At 29.4% G+C, this 25,591-nt stretch overlaps 1 protein-coding gene and 1 long non-coding RNA gene across 2 annotated transcripts; both read right to left on the bottom strand.

The window, feature by feature from the left end:
• Nucleotides 1-12,169: 12,169 nt before the first annotated feature.
• LOC103575103 (sister chromatid cohesion protein DCC1) lies at nucleotides 12,170-15,037 on the bottom strand. Its single transcript, XM_008554737.2, has 7 exons — nucleotides 14,786-15,037; nucleotides 14,152-14,325; nucleotides 13,880-14,081; nucleotides 13,613-13,805; nucleotides 13,225-13,545; nucleotides 12,854-13,037; nucleotides 12,170-12,330 (listed from the first exon to the last, which is right to left on the bottom strand). The coding sequence occupies exons 1-7, from the start codon at nucleotides 14,800-14,802 to the stop codon at nucleotides 12,228-12,230; spliced, it is 1,194 nt and encodes a 397-aa protein (XP_008552959.1). The 5' UTR covers nucleotides 14,803-15,037; the 3' UTR covers nucleotides 12,170-12,227.
• A 1,723-nt stretch (nucleotides 15,038-16,760) lies between these two features.
• Nucleotides 16,761-24,590, bottom strand: LOC128668579 (uncharacterized). The gene is made up of 3 exons (XR_008404213.1): nucleotides 24,188-24,590; nucleotides 17,456-17,649; nucleotides 16,761-17,375 (listed from the first exon to the last, which is right to left on the bottom strand). It is a non-coding gene; the product is annotated as an uncharacterized LOC128668579 (long non-coding RNA).
• Between the last annotated feature and the right edge of the window lie 1,001 nt (nucleotides 24,591-25,591).

The following is a 25,591-nucleotide window of genomic DNA, read 5'->3' as shown; positions in this document are numbered from 1 at the left end:
CAGAAGATGACGATTTTGGGAATCAAGTCAAGATTTTCTTAAGCCAAGAGAATTTGTCGTGATCAGAGGAGCTCGGATATCAGAGATAATTTAAACTGCACGTTAGTTTGAAAGAGAAAATAAGAGTTAATTGTAGAATAAAAAATGAAATTGAAAGATTTATCAATCCAAGACAAGTATATAATGAGACGTTTTTTTATTTTGCTGTAACACTGGAAAGACTTCCTGTAAACCTATTAGATAAAATATAAGCCGTAAAAGGATAATCATTCTAATACAAACGTTTCGCGTGGCAGCGAACAACGTGCTGCAAATCGTCACGAGACTATAGACTATATTCATTCCACTTCTGTTTCAGTCTATTCTTTCTCTCTCTCTTAGCTTGTCTCGTATCGTGAACCGAGTAGAATGGCGGGGCAATAGAGGAGATTGCGCGTTGATGAATGCTCCCATTACACGAACACCGCTAGTTACTTCTCGCTGATAAACTGCAATCATTACTCACTTTCCTGGCGTGACCTTATTTCCTTTTCCCGATCATCTTTATCATGAGTTTACATGTATACATGTTTGCACACACCATTAACAGTAAATATGTTATTGATAATAATCAAGTATTATAAATTTATTGTTATTAGATCGATATATGTACATTACATTCCAATTAAATAAAGTATATTATTTAGCATTGATATTTATTGCAATTTTTGATGCAGAATCAACAATTTTATCAAGTGATTGATAATTTTTATAAAAATTTTATTTAGGCCAAATTTCCCTATGAAAAAAACGAAAAACTTTCTCTGACTGCAGTTTAATTCAAAATTCTGAGTTAATCATAATCTTGAGGACGAATCGAAACTAATTTACATGCAAATTCTATACAGAAAAAAAATATTTCTTGGCACAGAAAATTTAATTCGCCACAAAAAATTTTTTGAATTTTCTTTGGGCAACGGAGAAAAACAAGAATTGACATTGTTTTGTTGAATTGTCATAATTGTGGATGATTATTACACTGAGAGGAAAAACAACTTTTAGAAAAATTGTGTTCAGATGTACTCCGCATTCACTCTGAAAATTTTTTACTATGTAAGAAAACACTGATTCTAAAAAAATATTGACACTAACAATCATATTCCCATTTCCGCTTTAACTTCAAAATAGTCTTAATCTCTTACACTTCATTACTTTATCTTTTGTTCTTAACTCAACTCTTAATTTTCAAGTTTACGATTCAAAGAGATCTCGACATACAGCTCTATGTACTTATACTTCCATTTTTTTTTATTATTAGATTATTACATCGTATTTATTATATCTTTAAAACTAATCTTTACAAGTGATCGTACACACTGATATTAAATTAAATTAAATAGCTGTTTTATAGCTCCGTCAATAACTTACAATAAACCTTGAGTAAGACCGTGTGGGAAGTACATACAGCTAAAACTTCTATAAGCCTGTCAATTTCACAATACACGTGGTTAGAACCGCAGGCGTCAACATTTAAACGTCGTATTTGTAGCTAACATCAATAATTCACACGCCAACTGTCTCTAGTTTTGCCACTGACTTCCATTTAAAAGCACTTATACTCACATACATATTTATATAATACATAAACATGTATTTGTGCATGTACTTTTAGCTTTTTTTAAATTTGATTCACGTAAAAAACAAAAAAAAAACTTACGTAACAACAATTTCTGAAAGTTATGTTTTAAAAAATATTAATATGAGTAAAAAAAAAATAATAATGAGTCAGGAAATGATATATACCGGACGTATAAATACATATACAATATAATATAGCATTAAGGTATAAATATATATGTATATGTATATGTATTTATAATATATATACAAACACGTTGAACGCCTACGGACGGTGACAGTGCCGGAAGATTTATGACGCTATAAAATATCATTTGTATTTCACGTCGAAGCGGGGGTTTGATTAATGCACCGAGCTGCGCACGATGAATAACCGACATGTTGTTATAGTAACATCAATCTTGAAGGAAGCGCAGAGGGTGTAAGAGAGAGCGAAAATGATCCCGGCGTTGATAAATCGCGTAGATTGGTCTCACGCTGAGATACGATCGGTCACTCTCCCACGATTCAATCGTTGGCACTCGCGCCGGTAAAGCACGACAAGACGGATAAGACAAGACACTCGCGTGTCGTGCTTTGTCAATCGTTATTCAAGCTACCAACACTCCATCTATCAGACGGTGTTTAATTTAAGGGTAATTAAGGGTGAGTAATAGAAACGTTTCGTTTGGATTTCGAAATTAAAATGTCAGGAACATCGATCGATGACAATTGTAGAGCCAGACTTTAGCGCTCTTAGTCTCGAACAAAATCATGCGTAGAAGATTTAGTTGATAACTTATAGTAGCCTATTATATGTAGGGTACAAACTCCCTTTTACTTCGAATAAGTGATTTTTTTTTTGACTCCAGAACTGCAAGTGAATTTGGATTCAAATAAAATCCATAATCGATCTAAAATCACTCCCAATTTTGCCGTGTATCGTAATAACATCAATGAAAGAAAGTTCAATAACTTGAAGTAACAAAAAGTGCCTTGATATGAGTGAAAAAAAAATTTTTTCTTCAGCAAGCCGTACAGGGCTATAAAAGAAGGTCTTAGAACCCCGGAAGCGGAAAGTTACTGCCAAACGATTAACTCAAGCCGCTTTGGAAAGTGAAGCCAACATCAGTTAGCAAGCTCCCAGGGCAATACGTTTCCTCGCCCTTATTTCCACGGTCGTCCATCATCCGAGAAACGATGATTTTATGCAGAAAGCGGAGCCGGGCGTAACGCACCGTAACGTAGCCGGCTAACGCGAGGTAATATATCATATACAACAGAGAGTAGTCGTTGTACAAGGTCTGAATATACATATATGTACATTTATATTCCTACCTATATATGTATGGATGTAAACGCCCATATACGATTCGAAATGTACAATAGTCTGTAGACTATACTCCGGTACAATGCTAACTAAACCGCGAGACTGGAATAGTGCCGTATGAAATTCGACCCCTAGCACTTGGGAACGCGCGACCTGCTTGCGAGGTCATATAACTAACGCCAATATGCCATTGGTTTGAATTCAGACCATGAAAAGGTTTAGCTATATGGTATACCAAATAAACCTGAAGGGAGTCAACGTGTTGTTGTGTGCATTGTAAACGCTGTTTATGTGCCCCAATAATTTACCAGTGGGGGTTTTCGAGAGCAGGGGGTCTCTTGTACTCAGGACGAACGAGACTTAACTGAGGAGAGCAAGCGAGAAAGATGAGAGTGTCTGGACGAATAAACAGGGACAGAGATTTACGCGAGAACACACTCAATGCCCTTTATATGCACATAACGTATGGTCGGGCTATAGATCACAATTATGGTGTAATGGGTGGTGCCCACTCTTGTATTCATATATGGATGCGATATTATTTCTGGTTGTCCCCAAGCTCATGACGGTTTTTGTCACTAGCTCTTTTGATCCTAAATGATAATTCTTTTCAAAGCAGCTAAGGTATTTTGAGGGTAATAAATATGTTTGAGCTTTGAGAAGTTGATTTAGATTTGAATAAAAAGGATCATGATCATGATCAAGTATTTTGGACTGAGATTATTTTCAAATTTAGGGTAGATATCCCCATTCACTTAAGTCTCTTTAGTTGACAGGCGTGAGAAATATTTGTTGATAAATTTTTAAATTAAATATACGTATCCAAGATGGAATAGACCAAGTAATGATGATATTTTCATACCGTATGAATTTATACATGTGCCATTTACCGCAAAAGGGCCATTCATAAAATACGTCACTAAAGTTTCACCTTTTCAACCTCCCCCCCTTAATGGCGCCAAAGAACAGCAAAAATTTGAATTTACAATTGCAGATATAAAAAGAAAAGTATCCATACCACGGAAAAAAGTAGGATTCCTCAATCCGCAAATTAGCCACCCCCGCCCGCGGCATTAGGCAATTACACCCACGAATTGAAATGTCCTACTTTCCTCTCTTGGAATGCAATCGATACTAAATTATCTCCCTTCGATTACCTGCAGACATTCAAACTCAAAATTTTACCAAATCTGTTCAAAAATACGATCCATTTTTGATTCGCAACACTGACATTAAAGCCGTACTTGCAGCCGCAACGTCATCTAGCGTGGAACTATCAAATTACTACACCACAACAGATTCCTGCAAAATGGTTATTAAATAAACCGCCTTCTCGACCTTACTCGATTAAATTATTACATTAAAGCCCACCCAAGCATGATAATCCAAAATAGAATGACGTACCTCAAAGTAAAGGCCGGTCAAGCGTGATTGGCCACTCTTAACATTGCGCCCTCGGGTGCTTGGAAATATGTCTGTAAAACGAGCCAACCCTGTGGTCAAATGAAATTATATTTGAGATCACAGCTAACTTTACAGCCTTGCGGGTTAAATCCTTCGTAAACTTATATTGCGTCATACATGTATATTAAATATGTATATACCTACATACAAAGCACATATAAATTCAAGTTCAGCAGACAAGTAAACCGCCTGAATAAACCCATAACGTCAGCAGACTAATGTATAAAGTGTGCTGTATTTAAAACTCAAGCAAAAGAGGTACTTCCCGAGGCAACAAAACAACAGAGATTTACTTGGCGCTGCAAGTCATGTCCGTCACACCATACATAACCCGCGTATTTTTTAAAATGTCACCAATAAGCTTGAAATACTTATGATGCGATTAATAATTCTCAAGGTGTGTTCATCAGGTAAAAAGGAAAGGTAGATAGCCACACACCATGAGCAAGTTGTTATATTGTATGTGCCAGAGGCTCGAGGCCGTGTTCCCTGTCAGTAACAACTCTCGTCGACGCGCTTGTACAACCACCACTTCTCTCTCTCTCTCTCTTTTATATATATAAATATACACATACGCGCAGAAACTACAACCGCGAAGCCAACCAACCAACCGACATAACAACTAAACAACCAGCCAACCAACCAACCAGCCCGCGGGACCTTTTACAAATATATAAACCTGCTATTTCCTCTACGTAACACACAGCCGATGACTCGACGCGAGGCGTCGCCTTTCCACCCAATTAATTTATCCAACGTATGGCATTCATGTATGTAGATATTTATATACGTGTATGGATATATAAATGTATAATGTATAGATGTACGAGTAGCGCGGTGGCGACGACGGCAATTTATTTAGTGCGGCACGCCAAGCGCGTGCACCCTCGTGTGTACGGTTTAATTGATGTTGTAGGATCGATGTTGCGGAGGGTCGCGGCCCACCTGGCTGTGGGTTCGCACGTTACCCTGTCACTGATTGAGGACCGTAAAACCGTAAAACCAACCAATAATAATTGTTTTATATCGACGAGAATGGATAACACGACACATCACACTCACGAAATGTCCTCGTGTATCGTCACGCGGATGGTATTTACGATATTTAAAATATGACTTTTATGGGCTTCGCGTCATGTCAATGTGGTTACAATAGACACTTGGTTAAATGTAAAAGTTGTCTTCGTGTATCATAAATATATTTATGAGTTGAAAGGTTATTGAATTTTTTTTTACAAAAATTGCTTAAGTTAAAATTTGACTACGCTTTAAGTACTCAATATACTTAAATAGACCTATTTTAGTACTTGACATTTTAAGTGGACCTAAATAAGTATTTTTCATATTTTATATTCTTATTAGTTTCGATGGATTCTAAAAAATCAAAATTTAATATTTGTTTAGAACCTATAAAAACTTTTTATTCTCATTCGGTACGATAAATTCTTAAATTCCTGATTAAAACCTAAGTGTTTTACGTATGACCAATTCCCAACTCCTACATTAGTCTTTTGAATTTTGACTTTCTTTTTTTTTTAAATTACAACGAAAATATCGGTCTTATAAAAAAAGTTTTCAAACAAAAGTTGTAGAAAATTTAATTTCCTAGAAAAAATGTCTCTTATGATTTTTTTGTACGACCAATATTTTCACCGTAAATCCAAAATTCAAATTCATAATGAATGATTCAAATTTTTGTTAATTATGAAAATTTTGATTTCGAAATTACGGTGGAAATATTGGTTGTACAAAAAAATCATAAGAGACACTTTTTCTAGAAAATCGAATTTCCCACAACTTTTGTTTAAAACATTTTTTTATACGACCAATATTTTTCCCGTAATTTCAAAATCAAGATTCATAATGAATGATTCAAATTTTGGTTAATTATGAAAATCTTAATTTTGAAAGTACGGTGAAAATATTGGTCGTATAAAAAAATCATAAGATATATTTTTTCTAGAAAATTAAATTTCCTAAAACTTTTGTTTAAAATATTTTTTTATACGACGAATATTTTGACCGCAAATCCAAAATTAAGATTCTTAATGAATGATTCAAATTTTTGTTAATCATGAAAATCTTAGTTTTGAAATTACGGCTTTTGTATTAGTCCTTAAAAAAAAATTATAATAGATTTTTTTTTATAAAATTATATTTTGAACAACTTTTATTTGAACAATTTTTTTATACGACCAATATTTTCGCCGTAATATAAAAAATTCGACACTATTTATTATTAATTTTAAATTTTAACGCCTATATAACAACTAAACATATCATTTTCTCCCTTAACTGACATTTATAGGATTTATATAGAAGTTATTTTTCTATACAAATTAAGTACTCGTCCTTTTCTTTCTTGATCCTAGAATTTCTAAGTTCTAGCAAGGTTTTAAATTTCGGCTCGGGCGGGCTCACATATAAATTTGAAAAAATTCTCTTTCTTCAAAAAAAAAAAAAGACATAATTCAAATAGAATTTAACGTTAAACTAAAAAGTAAATAAAATGTTTAGAAAAATTATACTTTAATGTATCTATGATTTATGATAAACGTCAAGTATAATTTAAACGAAAAGGTTTATCCAGTAGAAAAATAAATAAATAAATAAAAGTTAAATAGAAAATAAAAAAAATAAAATAAAAAGCCAACACGCACAGACTTCCAACGGCGGCGGTGTCGGAAGATTTACGATAATGGCAGAGATACGGAGGGAAGATTTATTCGCGCGCGATCGAATGGAACGAAGGCTCGTTAGTTAGGTTTGGGTTAGGTAGTCGATATGGATGTCAGGCGCAATTCGTTTCGTAGCCTAATTATAAAAGCGTCCGGGATCTCGCGTCGGCATCGTTTCAACTTTTGGTACGTTAAACTCACTGAGACCCCCGCACAGATTTTTATAAATTATTCAGTCAGAGGTTCCCGAAGAAGGATAAAATATATGTGTATGTATACATATATATATATTTAGTTCGATGCACGAATCAATTGTACAAAAAAAATTTCAAATTTATTCGATTAGATTCATTTTATTCGAGCTCGAAGATGTGATGCATTATCATAATTAATGCATCACATTAATTAAAGGCTTAAGTTGAATAAGTTTATGGTTATTTTGTAATTAAATTGACTGTTAATAGTCTGGTAGGTGACTAAATTACATATGAGTTTTTTTTTTTTTATTCAATGAAAATGTTTATATTTTTACGATCCACTTTTAAAAAAAATATTTATTAATTAATATAATTATTTACGATTATTGCGAATTTACAAGGTCAAAAATTGTTATTATAATTTTTGTACCTCATCAAAAAAGCATGTATTATTTTTTTTTTATAAATTTTGTCAACACGAAATTTATTAATGTGAATTTTATATCGAAGATATATATAAAATTTTTTTTATAAACTTTAAGATGACTTTTGTGAAGCATAAATATTTCAAATAAATACTTTAACATAAAATTATTTCAACACATGCCCGGTTTACAAAATACATAAATAATTAATATCTTATTTTAGTTTAATTAATCACGCTCACACAAAATATATAACTGAAACTTAAATTTAAATTATTTTAATTAGATCTTTGTCATCAATCTTTTTTTTTTTTTTTTAAACTACCAACAACATAAAATTTACATATTTGTAACAGTTTGAACATTTTAATTAATTTACCACTCGTGAATAATTAAAAATTGCGGTAAAAAAATTTCAAAAATTCATGAGAATATTTTTTCCCGCCAGTATTTTCAATTACTTTACCCTACAAAGGCCTAAAAAATGTGGAAAAAAAGATTATTTGCCGCTGGAATTCAAAAAATTAACTATTCTATGCGAGAAGATGCTCCGAAACTTTCTGAGGTCTTAAGACCCATTAGATTTTTTCCTTCTCCCTAAACTGTAAAAAATCGGGAGTGAATACGGAGTACTTTTAAAATATCTGTGCCAGAACCTCAGAATGTAGAAAACTAATTTAGGAATGACTCAAAAATCAAGTAAATTTGAATTTGAAAAATAGCGCCAAAACATTGACTGCGCGCATCCTATCGCGCAAGCGTATTCACTAAGGAAATTCCTAAAAAACGCACCCATTATCCAAATAATTTATACTTCCCACTAAACAGAACAGAAATTCCTCTTTTTCGCACTAGACAGAAAATGTCGCACATCCAGAGAAGAAAATCAAACATTTCAACGACAATCTAGCCTTCAAATCAAACGCTAGTTTTACACATGAGTAAAAATGTGTAACTAATAGGGTTAAAATAAGAAAATTTCTTATTTCATCACTAGAGAAGAAACTATAAAAAAATTCAATATAAATTTTATTTAATGCTCATAATTTTATAAAGGTCACAGCGATTTAATCATCACATTTTTAATAAACTCAAAATTCGTAATTTAAACGCCATAAATGATATAACTGCACTTTTTTATTGATTAATAAAATATTCCAAAGGTTAACATATGAAATTACAATTTTCCGTAGATAAAAAAAATATAAAAAAGCATCATAAAAACAAAATTTATGTACTTAAAGTTTTTGATAATAAACTTAAAAAAAATTATTTCCATCAATAAATTTCATGAATTTCTCTTCATCAATAATTAAAGACACCGATCTTATCATCCCGGATTTCTAATTAACTGTCGGTTAAAACTATACCGTAATAATAAAATAATAATTGGGTAAACGAATAATGAAACAGGTACTCGAAAATTGATTGGACTTGGACTTGTCTCAAGCTCTAGTGAACACAGAGATGTTCTACCAAGATTTCACGCGCTGCATCACGAAACCACTCAAACTCTCGGCTCCGATCAGCCAATAACTTGACAAGGACTTTACTCAATGAGTTAAACATAAACATGTATATTCATCCACATAAATATTCACATTTACATCCATATAATATGCAAGCCAGTTATATATATACATGTAAACATCCATCTATATGTCTATCCGACCATCCATCAAGACATATATGTATATATGAATATACATATGCATGCAATTACACATGCTTAAATACATTTATATGTATATAGATTTAAGTGTATCTAATGGAGTCAGTAAAATAACTGGTAAGTGGTTATTTGAGCAAGTGAATGTAATGTGAATGATGCAGCGATTTGGTCTTAATACGTTTTCAAGAGGCATCTTGTAATGCCGCCGCTAATGCTCTCCCGACATTTATTATAAAGTCGCTTTCTCTTATCGCTCAGTTTCACGTGGCCCGTAATATATGTATACATATATATATGGTGTGTAATAGTATTTCTTGCAAGCGCTACTTGCAGAACCTTTAAATTGGAAATGTCAAACACCCGCTCAACGATGTAAATTACGATTGCTATCTATCGACTACCTCCTCCGTATGTCACCGGAAATTTATTTCCTTCGTTATAAGAACCAACCATCCACCAACTACCTCTCAACTGCTTCCTTTTCCATTTGTTTTCACGCGTTTAAATATATATGTATATTTCTAAGCACGTTGTAAAGTTTGTACACAAAACATATATTTTAAATTAATTCAAATCGTAGTTGCGTATTGCGTTAAAAATATACGCCTACGTATATAAATATTAGATATAAGTGCTGGTAATTACAATGAAATTTAATCTCTCAGCTATTAAACGCAATTAATTAACATGAAGCTACTCTATATCCTTAATTAAGTCACTTCCAAAGATATACATTAATCATGATACACTCATGTTCTAACAACAGCTACATACATTACACGGTCTCATGGACTAATCGCCTAGTTAACTGCTAATTAATCACAAAACCCTCGGCTATTCAACCACCCCCGTATCACAATGACGTACCGATAATATACCAATCATATTCCAGTGATGTGGAGACAAAGGATGAAGCCTCTCATTATAATGATATTCACAACAACCGTATGATAATCACGAAGGCCATTTGCCTGATCAACGTCCAGCCTTATACAATATACATGTCCTTCTATATATATATATATATACATAAACATAGGTGACACGGATGTACAATCCCACGTTTCGTGATTTATACGACAGGGCGATGAGTACGCGATGGAAGACCACGTCCTATCCCTGACGGAAGCATGTACCGCGCCATTAAATTCAATACAGGCACCCGGGAACTCCCGGTAGGCCCATGTAAACTCGCGTCATGTATAATATCCCTCACATACCAGCCTCTATCGCTCTAGGTACATGATAATCCGACACATAGTTACAGGCATACTATATTATATTTGTCTGTTATATGTTTTCTTCATTACATTGGGCAAAATTTTATTTTTAATTTAAAGTTAATTTCAGAACCATACGAAAAACTTGGTAGCAAAAATTAATAAGCAGAATTATCAAAAAATAATTTTTTTTTTTTTTTTAAATTAGTACTGAGATTAGAAAATTTTTTGAATGAAAGTTATCTTTGAAAATATAAAAAATTTCAGCAAGATAATAACTCTATTCTTTACTTCTTTATTCGTAAATATCTCTATACTAATTAGGTCTATTCCATGCTAAATCTATTCGTAAATACGACTATTCCTAAAAAATATCTATTCTTAATTTTTTCAATTCTTATATATCTTTAGTCTTAAATAATTCTATTCGTCAATTTCACCATTCTTAAAATTTCTCTATTCCTTAATATCTTTCTTACACATAGCAAATATAAATAATAAGTTGCAATAAAAACGTATGTAAAATATATGAAAAAAATTTTTCTTCATAATGAAAGAACTGAAACAAAAAAAATTATTCAAGCTGAAAATAAAAATTTGTCGTGTTAAGAAATCCTTTTTGCGAGAAAAAAATAAAATAATATTTGATATTAAAATAAATAATTAAAAGCTCATAATAAAAAAAGTATAAATATTTATGACAGCAATTTGCAAAGAAATGGTTAAAATAATAAAAAATAGTAGCTTACCTCATTATTACTATCATACACTAAAATACATAATTTATATCGTGGTCAATTTTCCGTATCAACCAACCGACATAACGCAATATGTTTTCCATTATCTTAACACACTTATTACAACAACAACACAACAAATTATTAGTCATGTTAATTAAGCTATTATTTATATTGAATAGGCATGAAAGTAATATAAATTAACTTACAAGTGCGGAATAATTTGAAATCGCATAAATATGTAAGAGTCTCAGGATATATAAAATACTCGGTGGCGTATGAGATCAGGGTATAGAAGAAGGGAATATAGAAGGGTAGAGACGCAAAGAGAATATGATTAATATTCAGTTGATGGTAATTTTGAATCTCGCACACTTGTATCATATATCTATATATACTATTAACTACATAACGTCACTACACCATACTAACGTTTAAACCAACTGCTCATAAAATTATACAATATTTATGAGTCACAGATGGACGTATTTTAAATTATTAACTCTGTCCGTCCGACTGTAATGCATTAATGCGCCTGACTATAATAATATCTTACTAACATTTATTTATTATCAACTCATTCCCTCGTAGACATTATTAATGTTGTCACAATTAATTTCATCATTTAAATAAAATTTTTAATTGATGACTCATTAATAGAAATTTATAACACTATTATTTCTTCATTATTAAATTTTTTTTAGAAATAAATATCAGTTAATATTTATTTCATTGGAATGAGGACAAAAAAAAGATGTTTTTTTTTTGGCTAATATAAATTTTAATAAAATTTATTTTTAAAATTTATATTATAATGCTAAAAAATTCTTATAACTGTAAATTATGTTAATACTTTTTTTCTTAATAAATATATAATCTATATGTTTTAATTAATTTTTAATTACTATTTACTTATACTTTGAACTGTAATATTTGATTCCATTTACTGTCAACGATCGAGTATGTTTGGTCAATAAGAAATCAACACTGAGGTTGGAAGTTGACAAGTTTCTGAAGACAATGCGGAATATTATTAACGAAAAGAATAACATTCAAGTAAATTTTCAAAATAAGATATTATCAATAATTATTAGGGGCTATTTGTAAAATACGTCACGCTAAATATTACTTTTCTAGACCCTCATATCAATATTGCGTCACTAATGACACCCTCACCCCCTAGGCAATTAATGGTACAGAAATTTCGGTAATTATTTGGAAGTGGGGTCAACCACATTTTTGACGATAAAAAATCGAGAAATCAATATTTTCGGACGGTTTTTTTTTTGAAAGTGTTCTATTTCACGGAGGATTTAAGAATTTACCATCATAAATTAGAAATTTTTTAGATTTCAATAAGTTTTTCTAATTTACAAGTATAAAAAATTCACGTTTTTCTATACAGGACTATCCGCCTTAATCATAAAATTAAATTTCAAAAAACGTCGCAGTAAGCCCCCCCCCCCCCATAAGTGCGAATGTATTTTATAATAGGCCCCTAATATTTTGATTTAAAAAAAAAAGTAAGACTTACGATATGTACGGCTTTATCTCTTCCGCAGTCCATCGATTTTTAATTTTAAATAATTGATTGAATCGCTCTACTATATTATCAGAAAGTTTAGATTCTGGAAACGATACGATATCTTTTCTTTGTTTATCAGAATTCCATACTACAACCGCTGTACCATACAAGTACTCTAATTTTGGATTAATATCTGCAAATAAAAAAAAAAATAGTTCATTAACTATGTATTTTTTAATTTTTAAAATGCGCGCGCTTTTAAATTTTTGTTTAAAAAAAAATCTACACAAATTTAAAATCTCTCATATTTCAACTTCCAACATATAAATTTCACAAAAAAAATTTAATGTACGTTTATTCAAATGTTAAAAGGAATTCACCTTCAGGTACACCCATTTTCCAAGCCTCCATAAAACGATTGTAGTCATTAACAGGTGAACTAGCTAATAAAACTTGAGCTAAACATCTGCAAACTTTTTTCTCATCATATGTATACAATTCATCACATTCATCATTACTAATTTTATTTGCGTATTTATTAAAAATTATTTCAAATATTGGCTTTGGAATCAAATCCTTCAATGCCTGATGAGTTTCTTCTTTATTTATTTTATTTATCTTCCATGAATTTTCTTCCATAAAATCCAGCATCATTGTTAGCGCTTTGGTTTCAAATTCAAATGAAATTAATCTATAGTAGCCTGAAAAAAATTAATCACGTAAAATAAATAATTGTAAAATAAAATATAAATAATTTTTAAAAATTACCATCGAGTGAAGCAATTGAGTACTGGATCAATGCATCTTTTAATTCTTTCTCACTGGCTTGGATAGAAACTATAAGTTTATTCCAATCATACAAATTATCTTTATCAATATATTTTTCATACTCTGGTCCCTTAAAAGACGTTGGCTCTAATAAAGTGATTAATTTTCCCACTTCTGGTTTACAAGTTGAAACCTACAATTAAATTTTAATCAATTCAATTTCAAATTATCAATATTTTTTTAAAAATTTACTCTTCAATTACTCACCTCAAAGTAATTATGAAAAATACCTCGTGCAGCAACGTGTTCTATTTCTATATTCCCACCATCAGACTTAGGAATATCTTTGGCAAGTTTTAAATTCGAACAGAGCAATAACGAGTTCGATGTTTCAGCCTCTTCAATTTTGTAAGTGCGTCTGTCAGTGCACAGAAGTGCAACATCATCTTTTTGTCCTTTGAAAAATAAACTAACAATAACTATAACTTTTAACATTCTTCTTATATTCATCTAAAAAATTTCAAGATTACTCATCTTACCTTTTTCCTTGCTCAAGAGTTTCCAACAAATGATTATCTAGCTCCAGCAATTTAATGTCCTTGGTGTTGAAACCATGATGATAGTCCAGGACTTGGCCTATTTTTTTAACTTGCGATTCATTTAATTTCGCTAAATTTAATGTTGCGCAAATATCATCTTCATCTCTGACATAACTAAAGACAATTATATACAGTTGGACCTCGTTATAAGACTACTTGCTGTCTTTTTTTATAAACCAGGTATCACGATAGTTTGAGAGAGAAACTAATAGTCTTATAACGAGGACCTAAAATATCATCAACCATAAAAACTAATGAGATGTGAATGTTACTGACAACTGACAGTTTTTTAAATTTTTGAATAAATAAATAAAATTCAAACTGAGTAAAAATTGAAAAATACGTATTGAGATCACTAAAAAATTAGCGCGCTTTTTTTTTTTTAATATCATTGATTAAATTTATTTATTCATTTAAAATTTATAAATTGTCTGCTACATTCACACTCATACTAGTGAACAATGAAACGAAACTAAAAAAGATTGCCCAGACAAATTAAAAATCCGTCAATAATAAATTTTCATGAATTTTTCAAATAAATCATCATTAAGTATTACTAAATATATCAAAATACCTCGTGCTGTCTTCCATTTTACAAATTTTAAATAATTTTTATAGATTTAGTAAAAAATTCTGTCAAAAAATATTTATTTAGCTTTAAATTATCTATTGATTAAACTACTGATGAAATTATACTTTTATTAAATGATATATATTTATATTCAATTTATATATATTATTAAAGTTTAATTACAATTTAATTTAATCAAATAACCTGAGCCGACAAAATAAACTCAAGACTTTGACGCTAAAATAAAAAAAAATCACTGCGCCATTTTGTTAAACATGGCGCTGATAATTCCCGCCAACTTTTAATGCTGCCCTCTATAAATTTCGCTTGCACGCAAGGTTCCCAATTACGTTTACCTAAAATGATTCATAGCTAAAATGGCTATAAGTGGTAGTGACACCTAGCGGAAACGATGAAAAGTAAATGGAACATGAGCAAAAATTTCAAATAACAAACCAACCCAGATGCGCATGCGCAAAAATTTTAAATTACAAAGCGGGTGTCTAATTAAAAGTTCTTTGCAAATATAAACCTAAAGTTTGTTATATTTATTTCTAGGTATTGTTTTTTTTTACTTACCTGTCTTTATGTGTGTAATTTATTCATCATAATTAAATTTACTTTCGTTTTTTGAAAAACGCTTATTTTTATTTGTAAAATTAAATATTTAATTGAAGATAAAGAAAAGGTTTAAAAAAAAAAAAATAAATGAATAATTAACGAGAATTGAAATAAAAATTTATTATTAAAAAAACAAAGCGTCTAAGAACAGACTTTTTACGTACATACACTCAAAAATAAGTAGACATGTGAAGTTTCATCAATGCGCATGCGCAACATTTAAAAATTTTGGAAATTTATTGATGATAATTTGTTCTCTTTTTTACTTTCTTTGTTATTTATTACCATTAAATATATGTATGCATATATTTTTTAGACATATATTTATATACATGTACATTAATAAATAAAATATTGTATTTAAAATAACGGAAAAGTATTTTCTTATTTAAATCAGAATTGCTCAATATAAAAGAATTTTAATTAATTAATATTAAAAAAAAACTACTAAAGAACAATCTTCTATTGCGCATGCGCAAAAATTAAAAAAATACAGAAACTTCCAGAAAGAATTCTGTGAAGATTTTTTTTTTTCTTTTTAAAGAATATCTATATACATTTATTATTCAAAAATTCTGTAGTATAAATATGAATATTTATATTTACCATTTACTTCTTTACAATAATATTCATTTTCTGTACGACAAATATTGTTCAGGAAATAAATACTTTTGTAAAGAAGCAGATGAAAAATATAAATAATATAGTAAAAAAAAGAGAAAATTATAGTATATAATTTTCTTGATTTTTCATAATTTTTTTTTTTTTGTTTATTTGATTGCATTAATGTTTATTATTTTTTTTTACTTACCTGTATTTATAAGGATTCTTCTGCTTCTTTTTAATTATATGGATTTTTCACTTTCTTATAAATATACTTAATTCTATTTATAATCTAAATATTTAATTAAAAATAAGGGGAAGGTTATTTTTTTCATTTATAAATGCTCAATTAAAAATAATAAATATTAGAATTTATTATTTAAAAAAAAAAAAAAAAAAAGCGGCTGAGGACCGACTTCCTATACTGTGCGCATTCACCTACAATTGTATTTGTTTAGAAATACAATTGTACTGGTCTAGGCTATTTTCTTTTGTTAGAAAGAAAATAGCCCGTTTGGGAAACCTCAACACCGATAAAATACTCCGATAAAAATCCGATAGACCCGGAATCTATCGGTTTAAATCGGAGGATTTTGCCAGTGAAAAAACCCGACCAACACAGTGATCACTCGATTGGTGACCAAAAAAAAGCTAAATAAAACTAAATACAAAATTTTATACATTAAACAATTATAAAATAAATACATATAAAAAAAAAAAAAAACAATAAATTTTCATAAATAAAATTCCTTAAAATTAAGCCTTAATAGTAACATTCAGGTCTGATCACACAGTACTTAATATCACACACACTCCATACGCTTATAAATAATATTCGGGTATGATCACAAAGCAATAAAAATTTACATACAATCCATTCATTTCATGCTTATAGGTAAATTAAATTACATTCATTCATACTTATAATTAAGACCTAGAAGGATAAAGGAAAAAAAGGAAATTAAAATAAAAGACAAACTACCCAAAACCATGCAATAAAAAGAAATCAAAAAAAAAAAAAAGCAAAACACGCAAGCACCATGCGAAAAATGCAAAAGATACATGCCACTCGAACACATTCTCACTCTATAAAAATATAAATTAAATTCTTAAATTATAAATTATTCTAATATCATTCATCACACTCACACCTGTATAAAATAATAATTTAAAACTAAATACAATTAATCTTAAACTAAATTTATAATTAATAATAATAATAATAATAATAATAATAATAATAATAATAATATTAATCTTAATGATCAATTAATAATTATTCTTCTTTCTGGTCCTGGTCCTCCTTCTCCTGGTCTCGGTATTCCTTGGCACCTATGGATATCCTTATTCTCGTTGACTGGATCTGAAACTAAAATATATATCCCAATAGATTAAATACAGGGATACATATTTATGGAAAAAATAAAAGATTTGAGAATAAATATCCACCAGAAAAAAAAATTAAAAGCAGCGGTGTGTCCTTGGCTCGGCAACACCTTGTCCTCAATGTTCAGCAACATCACTGTCCAAAAAATTATTCTGGTCCTGGTAGGCCAGGTCATGTCAATAGATTCCATTGGACTCTAGATTAGACACGTCATCAAAGATATAGGGAAAAAATCATCCAAATCCTATACTTAAACCTGAAAAAAAAAAAATTAGAAAGAAAAAAAAAAAGAAATTATCAGCTCAATAATTCCAATATGGTAAGGATTAAGTAAGTCCCCGGAATCGTGAAAAATATACTGAAGAAAAGTAGAAAGAAAAATTATACATCTAAACCTGAACAAAAAAAAAAAAGTTATAAAATTTATCCAATTCATGGTGAGGTTACGGAACCTTGAGAAATCTATTAAAAAAAAATCATATTTCTAAACCTAAAACAAATTCCTAAAAAATGCAAAAAAAAAGATAAAAAATAAACATGTCGGGGTGCGGTTCACATATCTAGTTTTTTTTTTAAATAATAATTGGAATGCTATCAAAACTAAATAAATGAATAATAAAATGACTCTATTGTTAAAAGAATGACTTTAATTTAAGTGACTTTATATTTAAAAAATGACTCGAATCTACGGAACTTTAATAAAATAAAAAGAAACGAAGGGGGGGGGGGGTTAAAGTACATTTACATTAATTAATTCGATTGAAATAAAAATAAAAGAAAAAATGGCTCTAATTCAAGTGACTCTACTTTCAAAAAACTACTGACTCTACTTCTACTAAATTGACGCTAAATTGAATGACAATAAAAAATTAAGAATAAATGAGCATTTACATTAAATTAATTAATCGAAGCAAAAAATAAAAAAAAAGACTCTAATTTCAGTGACTTTACTTGTATCAAAATGACGCTAAATTGAATGACTCGAATTAAATGACTCTACTGTCAAAAGAACGACTTTAATTAAAAAGACTCTACTTTCAGAAAACTACTGACTCTACTTCTACCAAATTGACTCTAAATTGAATGACGATAAAAAATTAAGAATAAATGAGCATTTACAGTAAATTAATTTATCGAAGCAAAAAATAAAAAAAAAAAGACTCTAATTTAAGTGACTCTACTTGTATCAAAATGACACTAAATTAAATGACTCGACTTTTTTAAAAATGACTCGAATAAGATGACTCTACTGTTAAAGGAAACGACTCTAATTAAAGTGACTCTACTTTCACCAAATTGACGTTAAATGACATGACTCGAATTATATGACGATAAAACAATTGAAAATGAATGAGCATTCATATTAAACTACTTAATTGAAACCGAATTCCCTTCTGATCGTATACAAAAGTCACTATAAAATCACATCGTTATGATATCATCAATAAAACGATTGCAGTCAATATTAATATCAATCGTGTAATGCGACCTGCCAGGGCCAATTACACTATCATTATAGAATGATAATGGTATTGATATTAATTATGACAGCAACAATAATATTGACAATACCGATAACAGCACGATTATTACAGATTTTCTTAGCATATACGAGCAATAACGATCGACATGTATTGAAAATAGAAATTTAAAAAAATATAGTGAAACCTGACCGAGTGCCAGGTCTCTATCATTAAGTGAAACGAAAACCGACTCTACTCTTAAAAAAAATTACTCTACATCTATTAAATAGACACTAAATTTATCAACTCGACTGTTTGTAAAATGACTCGAATTAAATGACGATAAAAAATTAAGAATGACTGAGCATTTACAATAAATTAATTAATCGAAGCAAAAAATAAAAAAAAAATGACTCTAATTTAAGTGACTCTACTTGTATCAAAATGACGCTAAATTGAACGACTCGACTTTTTTTAAAAATGACTCGAATAAGATGACTCTACTGTTAAAAGAACGACTTTAATTAAAGAGACTCTACTTTCAAAAAAACTACTGACTCTACTTCTACCAAATTGACGCTAAATTAAATGACGATAAAAAAATTAAGAATGACTGAGCATTTACATTTAATTGATTAATAAAAAGAAAAAAAATTTTAAACTGAAGCTACTCAAAATATCTCCGATTCTGTAAATATGACTCTACAATGATGATATTACTCTCATTTAAATGACTCTATCATTAAAAAACTGGCGTTAATTCAAATGACTCTAATCTTATAAAATTGAAGTTAAAAAAAAAATTATTGGGGTGTAAATACATGTGTGATAAAAAAAAAAAGTGTGTGTGTGTGTGTTTTCTTTCGAAGAATAATAAAAACTACATAATATATTGCCATCAAAACTGAACCGTATGCGTAGCATTAGGCCACCAGCCAATCGATAAATCGAATCCCCGTTTTGATCGCACACAAAAGTCACTATAAAATCACGTCATTACGATATCATCAATAAAACCATTGCAGTCAATATTAATATCAATCGTGTAACGTGACCTGCTAGGGCCACTTACACTATCATTATCTCACTCATAAAGTGGTAATGATATTGTTATTAATTATAACAACAACAATAATAATGATAATACCGATAACAACATGATAATGATAGATTTTCTTATAGCATGCGACCAATAAGGACCGACATCGATCGAACCGGAGGGTTATGCGTACCAGCCCAGAAGATCAGGATATATATTATAAAAAAACTAGCAATTAAATATCGCGACAGCCTGACCTAATGCCAGGGCTCATAATTTACGCGGAAATGCCATTCAAATTAAATTTATTATTAGAAAAAGAAAAAAAAAACCCGATTTTTAAAGTAACTCTAATCAAATTAATACGACATGCAAGCAGTACCAACGAGTAAACTAAAGACTCTAATGATAATGCCACCTAACCAAGTGCCAGGTGATTTTTTTTAATTTAAATCTAATTTAATGAATTTAAGGGAAAAAAAAAGTTAAGGGTGTAGATTGGTGTGTAGAGAAAAGTCGCCGTAAGCGAGGTTGTGAGTAACCTCGACTATACGGCGGCGTGTGGGGTGAGACTCGATTTCATTAAAGATGAACAGAGTCTCAGGGGTAGTGTAAGTAAGGGTGTATGAGAGAGAAAGAAAAAGAATTGAAGCTAAAAAGAACCCAAAGCAAAATTGACTCTAATTTAAAAGCCCCTGGACCAGTAACTTAAAAATCTAAAAAACCGTGACGCTAATACTCGATTTAAAAAAAAAAAAGGGGGGTAAAGTGTGTGGTGAATGAAAGAGTAAATGAGTGGTAGAGTTACCACTCATTAAGAAGAAAGAGATGGGGTGATTCTAATTTAAAAAAAAAACCCGAATTATTTAATTAATCTACTCCCCCGATCAGTCTAGTGACATCAAAACCCCAGTCCTATATTATTCCCCTCCTATAGTAAAACTAACTTATTAACTAACGCAGCAAAAGTGACTCTAATTAATTGAATAAAAAAAAAAAAAAAATACATATCGCTCTACAGACGCTTAAACACTTAAAAAAGAAAAGATTTGATCAGAAAAATTTTAAATGAATTGAGACCGGCACCCAAATCGCACCCGGGTACTCAAAGGGTGGGACAGAATAATTCATAAAAAATTAAAACTGATCAGGGAAAATTTCTTTTTTCAACTTTTTATCATTAAAAAAGAAAAAAAATAAATTTTTTTTAATTTTTAATGGATAAAAAAAATATTTTATATACGCTGCTATGGTTGGCCACCCATAACAGCGTAACAATATTTTTCGCCTTTAAGATCTATAGAGCGATATATATTTTCAGACTCTAATTCGCGTGAATTTAATTCTAAATAAATTATAAGAACCAAATGTCCTTATAATCCCTAACACCCATAAACCCCCACCCAACTAAATCACTAGACCAATATCCCATTTCGCGGACAAAACCCAACGCGAATTAATTATTAAAATTAAAAAAGAGGTAAGGGTAGTGATATAGAAAGAGAAAGAGATGAGTTAGGGAAGGGTTGGTTGACTCTAAAATTAAACGCGTGATTCTACTGAGAGAATAATCTCAACAAAAAACCTATTACTGGTCCACTAATTAATCTAATTACCCCGATTAAAAAAATTAAGAAAAAGATAAGAAATAGAAGAGAGAGAGAGTTGGAAACGCAAAGAGCGTATGTGTATGTGTGTGAGATGGGAAAAAAAAAGTTGTGTTTAAATTATCAACAGCAGAAGGCTATTGATAACCAATCAATCTACACCCCATGTTAAATTAAAAAAGTAAACTACAATAACTCCAGAAGGGAGTTATTCAATTTATAGAAAAAAAAAAAAGGTTACTCGGTTAGTACTGCTTGTGATTCAAATGACTCTAATTAAAATGAATATAATAGAAAAAAAAAAAGACAAAATTTTAAAAAATAAATGACTCTACTTTGGAAAAATTAATTTAATTTAAATGGCATATTTTAAAATTGAATTCAACTCAAATGACTTTACTGTAATTAAAATGACTCTACTTTTAAAAAAAAACCGGAATTTTGTATCACTTGATACAGAATTTAATTTATTAAGAAAAAAAAAAAAAAAAAAAACGGCGGTGAAAAATATGTGACTCTAGTTGATATAATTTGTACGTGACTCTAATTTTGAAAAGATTATGTGTATATATGAATTCACACCCCAATATTAAATATATTAATTAAAATTCAAAAGATGACTCGAATATAAATGATTCTAGAGATTTAAAGATAAATTTAAACGCTCGAAATTAATTCTGAGAAACTAAAAATACTGCAAAAGACTCGACTTTAATTGAAAAAGAAAAAAAAATTACATGTAAATGACTCGATTTTAATTTGAAGAATTGAATTTAATTCAAATGACTCGACTTTGATTTGAAAAAAACTAAATTTTATGCAAATGCTCAACTCTTATTAAAAAAAACTAAAAATATTTCAAATGACTCGACTGCAATTTAAAAATACTAAATTTACTATAAATTATTTGAATTTAATTTGAAAAAACCGAATTTATTACGAATGACTCGAATTTAAGTTAAAAAAACCGAACTACTTTCAAATGACTCGACTTTGATTTGAAAAAAAACTAAATTTTATGCAAATGCTCAACTCTTATTTAAAAAAACTAAAAATATTTCAAATGACTCGACTGCAATTTAAAAATACTAAATTTACTATAAATTATTTGAATTTAATTTGAAAAAACCGAATTTATTACGAATGACTCGAATTTAAGTTAAAAAAAACCGAACTACTTTCAAATGACTCGACTTTGATTTGAAAAAAACTAAATTTTATGCAAATGCTCAACTCTTATTTAAAAAAACTAAAAATATTTCAAATGACTCGACTGCAATTTAAAAATACTAAATTTACTATAAATTATTTGAATTTAATTTGAAAAAACCGAATTTATTACGAATGACTCGAATTTAAGTTAAAAAAACCGAACTACTTTCAAATGACTCGACTTTGATTTGAAAAAAACTAAATTTTATGCAAATGCTCAACTCTTATTTAAAAAAACTAAAAATATTTCAAATGACTCGACTGCAATTTAAAAATACTAAATTTACTATAAATTATTTGAATTTAATTTGAAAAAACCGAATTTATTACGAATGACTCGAATTTAACTTAAAAAAACCGAACTACTTTCAAATGACTCGACTTTGATTTGAAAAAAAAAACTAAATTTTATGCAAATGCTCAACTCTTATTAAAAAAAACTAAAAATATTTCAAATGACTCGACTGCAATTTAAAAATACTAAATTTACTATAAATTATTTGAATTTAATTTGAAAAAACCGAATTTATTACGAATGACTCGAATTTAAGTTAAAAAAACCGAACTACTTTCAAATGACTCGACTTTGATTTGAAAAAAAACTAAATTTTATGCAAATGCTCAACTCTTATTTAAAAAAACTAAAAATATTTCAAATGACTCGACTGCAATTTAAAAATACTAAATTTACTATAAATTATTTGAATTTAATTTGAAAAAACCGAATTTATTACGAATGACTCGAATTTAAGTTAAAAAAAACCGAACTACTTTCAAATGACTCGACTTTGATTTGAAAAAAACTAAATTTTATGCAAATGCTCAACTCTTATTTAAAAAAACTAAAAATATTTCAAATGACTCGACTGCAATTTAAAAATACTAAATTTACTATAAATTATTTGAATTTAATTTGAAAAAACCGAATTTATTACGAATGACTCGAATTTAAGTTAAAAAAACCGAACTACTTTCAAATGACTCGACTTTGATTTGAAAAAAACTAAATTTTATGCAAATGCTCAACTCTTATTTAAAAAAACTAAAAATATTTCAAATGACTCGACTGCAATTTAAAAATACTAAATTTACTATAAATTATTTGAATTTAATTTGAAAAAACCGAATTTATTACGAATGACTCGAATTTAAGTTAAAAAAACCGAAATAGTTTCAAGTGACTCGACTGTGATATAAAAAAATTGAATTTACTGTAAATGACTCGACTTGAATTTGAGAAAACTGAATTTAATTCAAATGACTCGAATTTAATTTGAAAAAACTGAATTTAAGTTGAAAAAACCAAATTAGTTTCAAATGACTCGACTATTAATAAACGTAATGATTTTAATTAAAAAAAAAAAAAAAAAAAGATACGGAACCGTTGATAAAAATTAAAAAGTGAAATGAGATAGACAGATAATAATAGAGAATAGAAAAGAGAGTGACAGAAACCAAAAAACAATAACAAACCTCAACAGGGAAATAACTTTATTTCACTGCCGAACGATGCCAGATGATCAGCTGGTAGGATGACAACTAGCAGTTCCTTGAGGTAGGTCAGTGTGTTTCAGTTCCATCCTTCCTTCCAGTCAAGACATCAGAAAACGATAGTTTCCGTCGTTGGAATCCATTGAAAACCTGTCTAAATAATTAACACTTTTTAATTAAAAAAAAAAATACTTTTGACTTTTGTAATTTACTACATGGAAAAAAAAATAAAGAAAAAAAAATTAATTATTTCAACTTGCAAAAATGCCAGTTGAAAAAAAAAAATTTATTTGAAAGTGACCATGGATCACGTTAAGGAAAAAAAAAATTAAAAAAAAAAAAAGTCAAAAGTATTTCGAAATATAGTTGGACACTTCGACTACGATGTCTACACATCGGGTGTCGGGTGCCAACTGACCCTTTTGCCCCTTGCCCTTAGCCCCTTCACTTTTCCACCACTTTCCCCTACTTACTACTCACCCTGCGCAGTAGACGATTTTACTGGTATCGGATTTTTTTCTGCGCAGGTAGAGAGGGATCTCCCCCCAACTTCGACCTTACGTCCGAACTACCCCTCAACCGTGCCTACGTGACCTGACCCTCTTCCCCCGTCCCCGCAACCCCCTCGTCCAAAAAAAGCTGATGCAACAATTTTTAAAATGAAATAATTTGATCAATTTTAATAAAATCTTTATGTTTTTTACAGTAAAATGCATTGATTTTTATAAATCAATATAAATACAAGCCCATTCACTAAAATTCCAGTGATTATCATGAATGCAAACACCTTTAAAAGGTGAATAAAAAGTGTATGCCATAAAAAAATGCGCTTTTATTAATATTAAATATAATTATTATGCATCTAGATGTTTTATACATCTAACAAAATAACTTGCGATCAAGTCTCGAGTCTTATTTTAATTAAAATCATTTTTTTTTGTTTATTAAAATAAAATAATTTGCATTACTTTTATTTTCTATTAACTAAATTCACAATTTTTAATTTAAAAAATCTTCCGCGAGAATATGCCGCGCGTCTCTCAGTGCGCATGCGATCTTAATTGTAAACTCACCCAAAACATCAGTCGTTTCTTGAAGAAAGCAGCTGTCATAAGTTATAAAGTTAATTATTAATTCTTAATTATAAATTTCTTAGGATTTATTTAATGAACTAATTCGTGTGTCAATCAAATTGCCATTAAAATTATTAAAATAAGATTCGGATGAACATCAGTAGCCAGAGTGCTGTCAACAATCTAACCTTATGTTGTTTGTCCATAATAATAAATTTAATTAATTAAAAATATAACAGAAGTAAGTAATAATTTAACATTCAACTGATTTAAAAATTATTATTTATTGTTCTTCAATACACTCGAGTTACAA

The sequence above is a fragment of the Microplitis demolitor genome, chromosome 9 (assembly GCF_026212275.2).
Source record: "Microplitis demolitor isolate Queensland-Clemson2020A chromosome 9, iyMicDemo2.1a, whole genome shotgun sequence".
Taxonomy (NCBI): Eukaryota; Metazoa; Arthropoda; class Insecta; order Hymenoptera; family Braconidae; genus Microplitis; species Microplitis demolitor.
Note: the sequence above shows the minus strand (reverse complement) of the source record. Positions and strands in the feature narration are given on the sequence as shown.